The sequence below is a fragment of the Centrocercus urophasianus genome, unplaced genomic scaffold (genome assembly GCF_019232065.1).
Source record: "Centrocercus urophasianus isolate 14NV4802_14NV808 unplaced genomic scaffold, USGS_Curo_1.0 seq_28, whole genome shotgun sequence".
NCBI classification, from domain to species: Eukaryota; Metazoa; Chordata; class Aves; order Galliformes; family Phasianidae; genus Centrocercus; species Centrocercus urophasianus.
In genome coordinates, this window is record NW_024884844.1 from 62,874 (window position 1) to 75,883 (window position 13,010).

General features: G+C 58.5%; 1 protein-coding gene across 1 annotated transcript; it reads right to left on the reverse strand.

The window, feature by feature from the left end:
• Positions 1-514: 514 nt before the first annotated feature.
• On the reverse strand, positions 515-1,462 carry CDK5R2 (cyclin dependent kinase 5 regulatory subunit 2). Its single transcript, XM_042827378.1, has one exon. The coding sequence runs from the start codon at positions 1,460-1,462 to the stop codon at positions 515-517; it is 948 nt and encodes a 315-aa protein (XP_042683312.1).
• Between the last annotated feature and the right edge of the window lie 11,548 nt (positions 1,463-13,010).

Genomic DNA, 13,010 nt, shown 5'->3' on the forward strand with positions numbered 1-13,010 from the left:
CCGCCCCCTCCTTCCCCGCCGCCCTTTGTCTGCTCGGCTCTGCCTCGGCGGCGGATTCAGCACCACGGACAGCTCCGGCAGCGCGGGGCCGCGCGCTGCTCGCGGCTGAGGGGGGAGCGCGGGGACACGCAGCGGCTCCGCAGCCCCCACGCCCTCCTCCCTTCCGGGCGGCGTTGTTGTTGTTTTTGTTTTGTTTTTCTTTCCTTTTTTCCCTAAAGAAAACATATCCAAGAGCCTCCGCACCTCGGCAGCCCCTTTCTCCCCCTCCCCCCCCCCGTCGTGCAGGCGGAAGGCCAACCCCCTCCCCCCGGTCTTCGCCGCCGTCTTGGTGTCCCGGAGGGCAGAAGGGGGGAGGGTGGGGAAGCGGCCGAATCCGGAGCGGGGAGGGTCCAGGCAGCGTCTCCGCGGAGGGGGTTAGGCGAGGAAGATTGGGGTTGGGGGGGATCCAGCAGTCCTTCGCCTCCCCCGCCCCTCGGTGCGCGGCCCCTTCCGTCCCCGGGGGCCCGGTACCTCCCTAGCGGTCCAGGCTGATCGTCCAGTGCTTGGACCCGTCTCCGCCCTCGCCCTCGCTCTTGAGGTCCTGGAAGAGTTGCGTGAAGTAGTGCGGGTCCGCGTTGATTCGCAGCATCTTGGCGCTCAGGCGCTGGATGATGCCCAGGCAGCGCTCCCAGAAGCGGCCCTTGTCGCCCTCCACCAGGAAGGGCTTCAGCGGGTAGGAGATCTCGTTGCCCATGTAGGAGTAGGCGAGATAGAGGCAGGTGAGGAAGGCGGCCTGCAGCTCAGCCTGGCTCCCGATGTCTTCTCCCCGCAGAGCCTCCCGGCACAGCAGGTACACGAACACCAGGTTGGCTGGGGTGATGAAGCCCTGGTCCTGCCAGCCCTGCAGCAGCAGCGAGCGGTCCACGCTGCGGAACCAGGAGATGAGCTCGCCGGGGCTCAGCTCCTTCAGGCGGTAGCAGCGGCGGCACACGAAGTCCCCCAGGCAGCGCAGCAGCTCTCCGGTGGACGCCTGCACGACCACGCGGCGCGGCGAGCCCGGGGCGCGGCTACCGGGGGGCGGCGGCGGTTTTCCCCCACCGGAGCCGGGGTGCAGCTCCTGGGGCGCCGAGGGCACGGTGGGCACCGGCACGGCCAGCGGGCCCTGCTTGGCTCCTTCGGACGGCCCTCCCAGCGATTTGCGCAAGTTCTCGCGGTTGCGCTGCACCACCAGCGGGTCGGGCTGGGTCCCAGGGGGGGGCCCTCCGCCGGGCTTCGGCGTCACCTTCTTGGTGCTCTTCTTCTTCTTGGCCGAGGCGGCCACCAGCCGCTTCCAGGTGAGCGCCGAGATGAGCACCCCGGGCCTCTTCAGCCGGCTCTCGCCCTTTCCCGGCAGCCTGCCCGGAGCCTTGTCGGCCAGCAGCCCCCCGCCGCCGCCGCCCTTGCCCGAGGAGGCGGCGGGGGACAGGGAGAGCACCGTGCCCATGCTAACGCCGAGCGGGACGGGCGTATGGGGGCCGGGACGCCGGCACCGCCCATAGGAGGCCGGGGTGCTGCGGGGGAAGCGGCCCGCACCGGGGCCGCGGTGCCCGAAGGATGCTTCGCCGCGCCCGCTCTGGGCTCCGCGCCCTCCGCTGCAGCCCAGCCGCCTCCCCGCCGCTCCCCGCCTCCCCTCCGACAGCCAATCGGCTCCGCACGGGGCCCCGGTACGGCCCGCCCCCTCCCCGGTGGGCGGTGGCGGGGGGGTCGGCTGGACCGGCGCGGTTTCTCTGGGCGGCGGCCGTCCCGCCGTGACCTTCATCGCCGCCTCGGCAGGTCCCGCGGGTTCCAGACTGTGTTCTGGAGCCGTGGGGAGGTGGCTGGGATGCAGGGATGGGAGAACGGCAAGGTGTTGGGAGCCCCTCAGGACGCGGCCGCCCCCGCCCTGGTCCTGTTCCTTGCTCGAGAAGGCAGGATGGACCAGCCCAGCCCAGCTGAGCACCCAGAAGTGGTGCTGGGTGGAGATGCAGCTGGCCACAAGAGTGGGGAAGAATGCTGTGCAATGCCAAGGGGAGAGGAAGATGGGAGATGCATGCTTGAGGGCAGCTAGAAAAGGTTTGGGAACAGGAAATGTCTGCCCACACAGAGCCATCGAGGAGGGGTTGGGGGGAGAGCCAGCCTGCCCCCTGAGTTTGTCTGTGCAGGGTGCTGCTCCCCACTGCCTGTTCCAGGCTGGCGAGAGCCCCCCAGCACCAGCTGTACAACAGCACAGCGCATCTTCTGTCTGCCTGTCCTATCCCCGTTCTGCCTTTTCAGCCACAGAGGGGAGATTTCCAACTGCTCTGACTATCACCAGCATCAGACAAAAGTCAGGGTGCTTAGAGATAGAGGAAGGAGGGGGAGGATGCTGCACTACTGCATCACTGCAAAATGGTGTGCGATCAACCAGCTGTGTGCACACAGCCTGCTTCCCCCCTTCTAGATCTGAGCACGGCACGGATGCAGCCTGCACCCCCTGCCTCCCTGCCCATCGCAGGAGGATCCTGCTGTGTTTCTCAGGAGCTGGAGGACAGATCCTGCGGCTCTGATGGCTCCAGCTGGTGCCAGGCATCCATTAGGAACAAAATGCCCCAATTGCCTGGACTGCTCCTGCATGTAAATTGCCCGGAAGCGACGGCTGAGAAATGGTTCAGGGAGAATGTATCGATGATGCATTTTGATATAGCATTTTATCCGTGAAATTAACACGTCAGTGGCAGGATGTAGCTCTTGCCAGATAGATCCAGGCTAACAGGCAGTAATGAATTATCAACCAGGAGGAGCTAAAGCAGCTCCCCCTTCCTCCTGCAGTGCTGATGCTGGAGGTGTTTGAAATGGAAGCGCAGGCTCAGAGCTGACTTCATCCTCCCAGCGGGGCCTCCCCATGCCTGGGGCTGATATGCCACACCTGGGACCCTCTGCCAGAGCAAAAAGAGGGGTTAAGTCCCATTCCTACATATCCCCTGCTGTGGCCAGCCACGTGCCTTGGTGGCCTATGCAAAAACACGCACGTGTACACAGACACACAGATCTGCTTCGGGAGCAGCCAGAACCCAATCGGATCTGGGCCAGCATTGTCTACCCAAGGCCTGCTGAAAACAAACAAACTTGGAGAATTTGGTGTCAAAAAAAGGAATATGGGATACAAATGAGAAGGAACAAAGCCAGGACAAGGTTCCTGAAGATTAAGACTCTCCAGCTTCAGCCTAGCAAGGGTGGAAGGGCTCCACCCCTAGGGAATCACACACAGAATCACACACAGAACTGTAGGGGTTGGAACGGACCTCCAGAGATCATCGAGTCCAACCTCCCTGCCAAAGCAGGTTCCCTACACCAGGTCACACAAGTAGGCATACAGGCAGGTCTTGAATATCTCCAGAGAAGGAGACTCCACAACCTCCCTGGGCAGCCTGTTCCAGTGAAGGGATCATTCCTTGTCCTCTTTCCATGCTTGAGGATGGACTGACTTTCCAATTGCACATACTCATCAGAAACCACAGCTGAATTTGGCAGGTGAAGCAGCAGAGCCCTTCCTGCACGCTGTTCTCTCCTCCTGGAGCAAAATTGCTCCCAGATTGCTTCACCTGAAATACATGAAGCCGCCCACACCCTCCATGCACTCTCCCAAATTGGCATCCCTGAACTCATTAAGCAGGACTATTTGTATTCGGCAGCCATGAGCCAGGCTCTGCAGCCTCCCACAGAGAAGCGTGCAGAGGCTCCCTCAACCAGGTCTGCAGTCATTGGCCCCAGGCAGCAACGCGTGAGCTTCCTGGGGCTGAAATCTGTATAAACTCCAGCCTAGGGCCAGCTGTTTCCCTTGCCTGCAGTTGCAGCATCATGCTGTGGAACCAGAGGAACAGCTCTGAGATGCAGGTGGTTGGTGAGAATTTGTCTTTCTCCATCCCATGTGTCATGCAAACACCAGGGAATTACCCTGCAAGAACAGAGGGACATTTCTTATACAGGTAAAGAAGCGGCTTTGCAGCTTACCTGGGAGGCAGCTGCTCTTCCACGTGAAAGAGGAGGATCCTTTCCCCCCTCTCCAGTTTTATTCTTCAAGCTTCAGGCCTGAGACTGACAAGCGATGATACAACACAAACCACATGCTCAGCACCATGGCAGGTCACCTCCCAGCAGCTTTGGGCAGTAAGAAAGGCATAGAACAGAAATAGAAGGCATTAACAGACCCCCTGCTCCAAAAGGTCACCCCAGTTAGGACAACACATATATCAGCTATGTGCCTGTGCCAACAAAGGGATGCTTGCTTGCCCAGGCCCCTAATTTTGATTGTGTTAGAAGTACCCCTATTCCAGACCAGGGGTGATCTGGATGGGGAGCTGGAGCACACTGGCAGCCCTACTGTGATGCTAGTCCCCTGTTCCAGGCTGCAGAGCTACCAGGCACGAGCTTTCCTATGCATCCTGGCAGAAGGCAGTTGGCACGTCCCCCTGCCTGCTTCACAAAGATGAATGAGCAACTGGCTGGCTGGAGCTGGTCTCTAATGGCTCACTTGCTGTGCTGTGGTCTGTCTGCACTGGCAAAGACAGCATTGTACAGTCCAGGGCGGGGAGAGCGGCAGGTACGTGGAGGGCCTCGTGCAGCCCCTGCTCCGAGGTCAGTTCCTGGAATCACAAAGCAGAGCACAGCCCCCAGGGAACAGCTATTTCTGTCCTGCTGTTTGCCAAATAGCAATGGTAGAAAAAATTCAGGGACCCTGAGAAAGACTGCTCTTCCAGATGGAAACCGCAGTGGAGAGGACTGACAGGGAAAAACATCAGAGCATCCAGATTGCTGGGCAGAGAGAGGAGTTCTGGAGCAGCACAGAGTCGCACAGGGCAGACACTAGGCTCCTGCTTTGCCAGTGCAGAATGAGAATGGGGATTACTGCAGCACCTGTCCTTTTCAGACCTGCTGCTAAAGCCATCGCTGGGAAAAGGTTTCAGCTGTGCGCTGGACAGCCCAAGCACCACGAGTCGTTCCTCGTTAGGGTATCCATGTAGTCCTGCAACAGATAAAAACTCGGGAGAGCTTAATGAATGGGCTAATTACCGTCAACCCCCGCAGGCAACTATGAAGTGTGAGGCTCCGCGGGCTCGGCCCCCGAGCTGTACCCCGTGCCGGTGCTGCCCTCTGGCGGCCCCGGAGGCTGCACCGTGCGGGGGGCAGATCGCGGAGTCCCGGCGGGGGAAGGGCTGCTGCCAGGCGCTGCGTCCGAGGAGAACCCCGGAGAAGGGCTGCTCACCCGCAGACTGACGCGGCTGACCCAGGCATCCCCAAACACTGGAACTGTTCGAACCCTGGAGTGAGGCTGCCGGCCACTGGCCCCAGTTCCCAGAGATTCCCCAGTGATGGGAAAGGGAGAGCCATTGGCTTCAGTTCTTGGGTCCCGGCGCTGGTGGCCATGGGGACCCAGCGACACTCGCGGGGAGGATGGCTGCCCACCAGGTGGAGCTGCACCCCGCGTTTTGCTGCTGTTGTGGTGGCTCCGGACCAGCTCTGCTCTCCCGGTGTTTTTCCCTACCGTGGCCTTCCCCAGCCCTCTGGGTAGAGCGTGGATGAAGGACATGAGTGTTCTGTACGGATGTTCTGGAGACAAGCCTCCAGTGCGAACCTCATTATCTCCACCAGCTGAGCAGAGCAATGAAGTTGTCCACTTCCAATGGCTCAGTGTTATGGGAACCTTCTCCCCAGCAACCTGGACAAGGGAAGTGAGCAGCAAGAGAATGGCCTTGGTGCTTTTCTGGCCTTTAATTTTCCCAGTACCCAGAGGGCTTCCTGCTGCCCCATATCGCTCTGGTAACATGCTGCTTCCTCAAGCCTGCATCACATCTGTTTGGGGTCAGAGCTGGGTTTGGAGGAAGCAGAAGTAGCAATTGGCACCTGGTGGGTCCCACATTACCAATGTAACCTCCAGGATTTGGCAGAACCCCATGAAGCTGGGTCTTGGAAAGCCCCCTGGTCGAACAACCCAATGCCTTCCCCAGTTTCTTTTCTTCCTTGGTATCTGCCATCCCCAGTCAGGGGTCCCGTCATGAGGGGCAATGGCTCCAGGCAGTGCAGGATCTGCTGAAGCTGCGTTGGTCCCAGCCAGCCTGCAGATCTGCTCCCTGCCTGGTGCAATGCTGTCAGGCCAGTGCGAGGGAGGCAGCTGTACAGGAAATAATCACGGCTTGTTCAAGATTAAATCACTGGCGGGAGCGTGCGAGGGGATAAAAGGAACCGTCTGTCGTTAGAGGGAATATTAACCTGGCAGCAAGCTGGGAGGGGGAAGAATTTTATTCCCTATGCTTGCTGCCTGCCAACCCCACAGCGTGCGCTGACAGCAGCTCTCAGCAGGACACACGGCTCAGCCCCGGCACTGGGATGAGGGAGGAGTGGAGATGCTGCAGGGGAGGGTTGTGGGAACAGCGGGGAAACTGAGGCAGCACGTGGCACAAGTGCACCATATGCCTTGGAGACACTGAGATCCTGCTTTGCCCATGTCAGGCTTTTGCCCAGCTCCTCCAAATGAGCCCAATGTGGCACAAAAGGTTCTTGTTTGGTCTGGCCCTTATCAGGGATCCTTGGGATCCTTCAGCATGGGAGACATGCTGGGGCTGCAGCAGGTGGGGCTGGGAAGAGAGGCAGCGGACAGGGAGAAAGTAAGAGACCAGCTGCAAGGGGGTGAGCCGGCAGGGAGATAAGATAGAGGGAGAAATGCAAAATATGACGGGTGGCGGGCGGGAGGGAACGTGGGAAACTGCAGGGCACCTTGGGTCAGAGACACATCAGGGATGCCAGCTGTGGTGACAGCTCCCAGCACTGCTCCTTGTCCTTGGGCTGGGACCTACTTTGGGGCCTGAAGTGGCTGAGACCCCAGTACCAAGCTGTCCTCCTCCCCTTTAGGCATGCTGTGTAAGTTCCGAATGGGGTTGTGAGAAGCACCTGCAGATGTGGGCACGGGGACATCTTCCCTGCAGTCCTGTGACCAGGCCTGGGAGCCCCACTCCCCTCCTTACAGGCTGTCCCAGCCCTGCTGCTGGGGCGGCAGTGGAGAAAAGCCGCACTCTGCAGGCTGGCTCAGGACTGCAGTTTATGGGCTCATCTGTGCCAGGATAAACAGACCCATGGGGGCCGGGTTTGCAGTGAGCGGCTCATGAAAGCCTGCAGCCCTTCTCCTAGGGCTTCCTTCCCTTTGATGGAAAAGCCCCGGCGCTTTCCCAAGCATGAATATCCCAGCTCGTTCCCCCTCACCTCCTTTCTTCCCCGCACCAGCCCACTCCCCTCCAGCTGAGGCTGAAATGGGAACATCAGCCATCCTTGGCTGCCTCCCCTCTTCCAGCCTTGAGGTATTCAACAGAGCTGAGCCTCGGACTGTGCAGCCCATGCTGGCAGCACCAATAGTTGCTGGTGACTGCCCCCAGCCTTTCTGCCCCTCTCCTCCAGGCAGGGTTCCTGAGATGAGTGGAAATCCTAAAAACTCTCCCGGTGTCTCCCACAGCACCTAGGGAAGGTCTGGCCCCACTGCACACACACCCCAAGACGCAGCCGTTGCCAGGATGCTGTAATTTCCAAGCTAACATCAAAAAGCAGCTGGGGATTGGCTTGCGAGTGCTCCCACACAGCACATCCTGTGTGCTTTATGAGCGATGTTTTACAACATAAATGCTGCTATATTAAGCCATACATTCAACTGGAAGAACAGGAGACAGTGAGGCGAGCATGGCAACCTCTCTGCATTCTTCTGTATTGCTGCATGAGCAGTCCTTTCCTTGCTCTGCTCTGCTCTGCCTCATGCAAAATGGGGACTGTCCCCATCCTTTAGGGCGAACTCCTGCCTGGCAACAAGATGTCACAGCCGTTGGGCGGGGATTTGGCTTCAGCTGGGTTCTGAGTAAGGATGGGCGCAGGAGGGAGAAGGGGCTCTCTTCCCCCAGGAGAGGGTGCTCTGTGCCCACAGCATCCCAGCATTTCGGGGTGCCCAGCATTTCGGGGTGCCCTGGCCTGGCAGGAGGGAAAAATTGGGCTAAAATACCCTCCTTTTGCTTTGATTCCATGCTACCCCCCTGGGCAAAGAGGTTTGCAGACGGAGGTTTGAATTTTGGGAGCTCCTGTTACCATACATTGGGATGGTAATGCATTCATGGGGATAGATGTGAGGCCATGCTGTGCCCTCCCCAGCAAAGACCTGTCCCTGCCTCACACCCCCTGGTGAGCCGGGACCCTTGTGAGAGCAGTGGAGGTGATTTATGCTCCTGACATTTCTCTCCCGGTTGAGCAGGGCTTTTAATAAAGAGTGAGTGATTTATGACTCCTTTTAAGTGGGAAGGAATGTTACCTAAGGCAGTCCACCCCCTGACACCCCCGCCTCACAGTCTCACTGAAACCCCAGCGTCTGGGCTAGTGGGAAGAGACAATCTGCCCCTATCTTCTCATGGAGACCTCCTACAGCATCCTGCCCCATCCCTGCCCCAGGACGCCCTTCTACCCTTTGGGGAGTGGCACTGCTCCCACCCCAAGGCCCAGCAGCAGCATTATGGGGTGTACAACAATGATTCAAAGGGCGATGCTGGCCCAAGACCCCTTCACCAGGACCCCTGTGGTGGCTGGCCTGGGGACAGGATGAGAGCTCCGCTCCAGTTGTCATGGTTACTGGGTATTAAGGGATGCAGGCATGAATGCTCTGCAGTGATGAGCAGCCCCAGAAGGGAGAAGCTGCCCCTCCCAGGGGGCTCGGCCATGGGGCTGCCTTCATCCCCCTCCCCAAAACCAAAGCCTGCTCTGAACCCAGTTGTGTCATCAACTTGCCTCTCAGTGGGCTTCTCAGGGCATTAAAGTGACTCTGAGGCCTTCCAGAGGGAATAAAGAGAGGGACTTGTCCTGTCCTCTCCCAGCCATGGAGACAGGGACACAGAGGCAGCAGGCCTGGGGACGTGGTAGAGGTACAGGACACCACCAGCCAGCCCCCTTCCCTTCCCCTCTCCAAAGAGCTAATGAGTGAGGACAGGGGATAAGAGCAGGGGCGGAGGAAGCTTCTCCCAGACAAAAGCCGCCCCAAGAGGCTCCCAGCTGCTAATGAAGATAAAGTGCCCAGTTCCTTTTTCTTCTCTGAGTGAAATCTGGTGGCTAAGGGGAAAAAAATGCTTTCAAGTGTATTCATCTATAACACGGCCTGGGAGGCAGGGATTCCAGCTGAGACATTGATCTCACCATGCACACACGTGCACGCATGCATGTGCACAGACACACACACACACACGCACACACACACAGATGCAGCGTGCGTGAAATACCTGCAGAGCCCAGCATGCACCCGCGTGCACGCAGACATCAAAAGCACGGCCTTTCTCTGAATCAAAACCGCAGCTGCAGATGAAGGCATGTGTTGAGCAAAACACGCCCAGCCCACGCGGAGCACACGCACCGCACTGGGCCGCCAGCTCGCACACGTGCCCTGCCATGCACATGGCAAGCACAATGCAAACACAGGTGCACGGAGCGCCAAGGGTGCCGGCACAGCTGCGTGCATGCATGCACGCATGCACACACATCTGTGCTCTGTCCTTTGTGCAAACGCAGCCCCCAAAGCAGCGCGGCCGTGTCTGCAGTGCGTGTTGCCGGGTGCTCTGCAGGATGCTCCAGGCACAAAAGCTATCGCAGTACAACGAATGGGATGATCCCAGTACGGCCCTCTGACCCTGAGGACCTGTGCCACAGAGCAGAGCAGACCCGCTCCAGGCTGTTAGACACATCCTGCAAATGGGGGGCCTGTGTGCTAAGCTCTGCTGGCACTGTCCCTGACCTAGGCTAGCTCCCAAACCAGGAGCAAAATCTTGCCCACACAGAAATGACACAAGGCAGTGCTAACAATCCCATATGGACAGTCGTGTTGCTGTGCCTGGGAATGCCCTGGGACTGTTTGCTTTACAAGCGCAGACGTAACCAGAGATTCCCCCCTCCTTCCTTCCAGAGGCTCTGAATTAAGCAGCCCATTTACAGTCTGGCCATGAAGGAGTAGAATAAAAGAATGGTGGGGATAGGGAGCTCCTCCCCAGCATATCTGGATGTATCTCAGACCCTGTGGAGAGTCCACGGGGAGCACTTGCTCGCAGCTCTGGGTGGACAGCAGTGCTGCAGAGAGGCTGGACCCAACTGCAGAGGCACACTGCTACCCTGTGCCTGTCTCTGCAGCATCCTGTTCCCAGCACGTGGGGCCATGCCTGTCTGCAGGGATGTGGGGACAGAAGACAGCTGGGGTGTATCAGTACCCCACGTGGGATAGATGGCACAGTGAAAGGAGGCAATGATGGAGCCTGGGCCAGAGGGAGGCAGAGCACCAATGGGGGCTGAGCTGCCAGGGCAAACTCAGCAGAGGGCAGTGAATGCACACACACATGCACATATATTTGTGCACACCCTTGAACACTTGTACACTCCTGCACCTGTGTGTGCATGCAGGCACACAGGACCCTCATATGATTTGTCACACATGCAGCCACTTCTTGTGCCATGCCACCAGCACAGTGACATTCTGTTCTGCAGCCACCCTGCAGCCACAGCAGGAAGATTAGGGTGGGATCCCCTCCCTGTCAGTGCCAGGGGGTGACAAGGAAAGGGGAGAGAAGAAGCAGGGAGTCCCCTCACAGTCAGAGAGCTGATAGGCTTCAGGCACTTTATCCCCCTTGGGGGCAGTTCTTCAGGACTGTGACCACCCTGCACACCCTGCATGACTATAGGCACCTGGTGCTTTGTATGCTGCCTGCATGAGGGTGCACAGTGCCCTGGGACCCCCAGCCCTGCACTCAACTTCTCCCCCAACAGCCCCAGCATCCTGGCCCAGATGTACTGGGGAGAGGGAGGGGACAGCCCTGGCAGCTGTGGAGCATCCAACCCAGATGTGCCAGGCACACTTTGCAATGCAGAGACCACCGAGCCCAAGAGCTGTACTTATCCAGCCGCAACATGGCACGGGAAGAAAGGACATTCCTCCCTTAGGAACAGCTTGCATGCATGGCGTCATTCCCTCCTTACTGAGAGGGAAGCCACAGGGAGGGTGTTCCCAGCCCCCCTCCTTGGGCCAGGGATGCTGCCTGTGCCATCCCATCCTTGACAGCCTCTCTGCTGACTGTGAGGGCAGGAGCCACCCTTTCCCAATTCAGCTGACTCAGCACTTAGGGCTGTCACTAAGCCCAGGCAGGCGGAGTGCACCGGAGCCATGCCAGATGCTGGCTGTGCACGCCTGCACTGGCTGCACTGTGCTGGTGGCTCTTTGGCAATGGGCATGAGCCTCCAAGATTGATTTTTTTCAGCTAAGGGACGATCATGCAGGGAAGAAAGCTGTCCCCCAGCTGGGCTTGGGGGACTGCTTGGAGCTGTGTGGAGATGGGGCATTTGCCCTGCATGGGATGTGAGAGATGGGACAGAGCTGCACTCAGTGATTCAGAGCACCAATGAGGAAGGGAAACTTGGCTATGCGACAGGATAGCCTACAGCCAAAGGATGCTACGGAGCTGTGGGACAGAGAAGGGCAGAGCATCGCTGCTCTCCTGGAGCCGGTTTGGTCCTGTATGAATCAAAGCTGCCTCGGTGCTCTTTGTGAAAGCTCCACATGTTTGGTGTTTCACCCTGCGAAGGGCAAACCCTTACACCAGTCCCGCAGGTGGACACGGCTCCCAGCTGGCGTGCGGGGAGGAACAAAGCCAGCCCCTGCCCAGAGACCGCAACCAGCAGCAGTGCCGGGTGTCGGGAAACATCAGAGCACGTGTCTCCTGTCCGCACAGGCGAGAGCGGTGTGTGGGTGGTGGGGCACGCCTGGCCAGAAGAATCCCAGCAAATTGCTTCTCCTTGATGTCTGCCAGCTCTTCACTGTACAAGAAGTCGGAGCCGGGGCTGCTGCCAACTCACCTGTCTCTGCCCGTGAGCCCCAGGGCTGGTGAGATGGGGGAGGCAGCTGGATGAAGCTGGCCGTAGCCAGGCTCTGCTCCTGCAGATGCTGCTGGGCCTCAGAAAGTGCAAGATGCTCCCATTCTCACATGCATTTTGGGTTCCCCCCCCCGTACTTTCCCCCATGGGAGATTCACTGTTTTGGAGATGGGGAAGTTGTCTCAAATCAGAAAGAAATTGCAGTGGATGAGTACAAGAGGCTGCACCACAGGAGCAGAGTTGGTCACAGACCCCAGGGTGCAAGGCATACAGATGCCATGAGATGCTATACAGCCTTTTGCTACTTGAGAGGACATTGCATAACATAGGCCACCCCTTTCTGCTTCTCTATTCCATGTGAGCTAGCAACGCCATGGATCAGGGGAACTCAGAGGAGCTTCTGTGCTGCTCTGCAGCCATACAAGGAGCTGGGCTTATACTAACACTGAGCACAGAGCCCACAGCATCTTCCCTGCACCAGAACCTCCCCTATGCAGCCACAGCTGAGGAGCAGATGGGGACTGTGCTGGCAAGAAGGTCCTATGATGAAAGCTGTGTCCCAGCCTGGCTTGGCGGGGGTAACTGTGTGAGCTGGCCCCTTCCTTGCCCTTTTTCTTTTTTTCTTTTTTTCTTTTTTTCCTTTTTTTTTTTTTTTTTTTTTTTTTTTTTTTTTTTTTTTTTTTTTTGGAAGGGTTTTAACACAGAGCATTGTGTCTGGTTCATGGCAGGGGTGTGCTGGGGATGTGACTGCAGCTTGCAGTGGGAGGTCAGCAAGGGCAGGGCATGGACCCCTTGCTAGTGTATCCCAGGGACACATATGAGCTTGCATGCAGGAAGGTGACAGCCAAGTCACGTAGGTGACGTGCAGACTGGCAGCTGCTGGCAGTGAGTAACAGTGAACAGACAAGCGTGGCGTGTGTGCATCAGTGCTGAGGGGGTGAGGATGAGGGCAGGTTCTACCTGCGGGACAGGAGGTTCTGCCTTATGGTGTGGGGCTCTGGGTGCCCAGGAACCAGCGCACTGCTGTGGGTCTGCCTGTGGACAGTGTTGTTGGAAAGGTGAGGGCTTCCCCTGGGGTCACCTGTGCACTTGTACACAGCCTGGGTATCTGC

What these genes read in the sequence shown, in the direction of transcription:
- CDK5R2 (XM_042827378.1), bottom strand. Translation starts at nt 1,462, where the DNA reads ATGGGCACGGTGCTCTCCCTGTCCCCCGCCGCCTCCTCGGGCAAGGGC.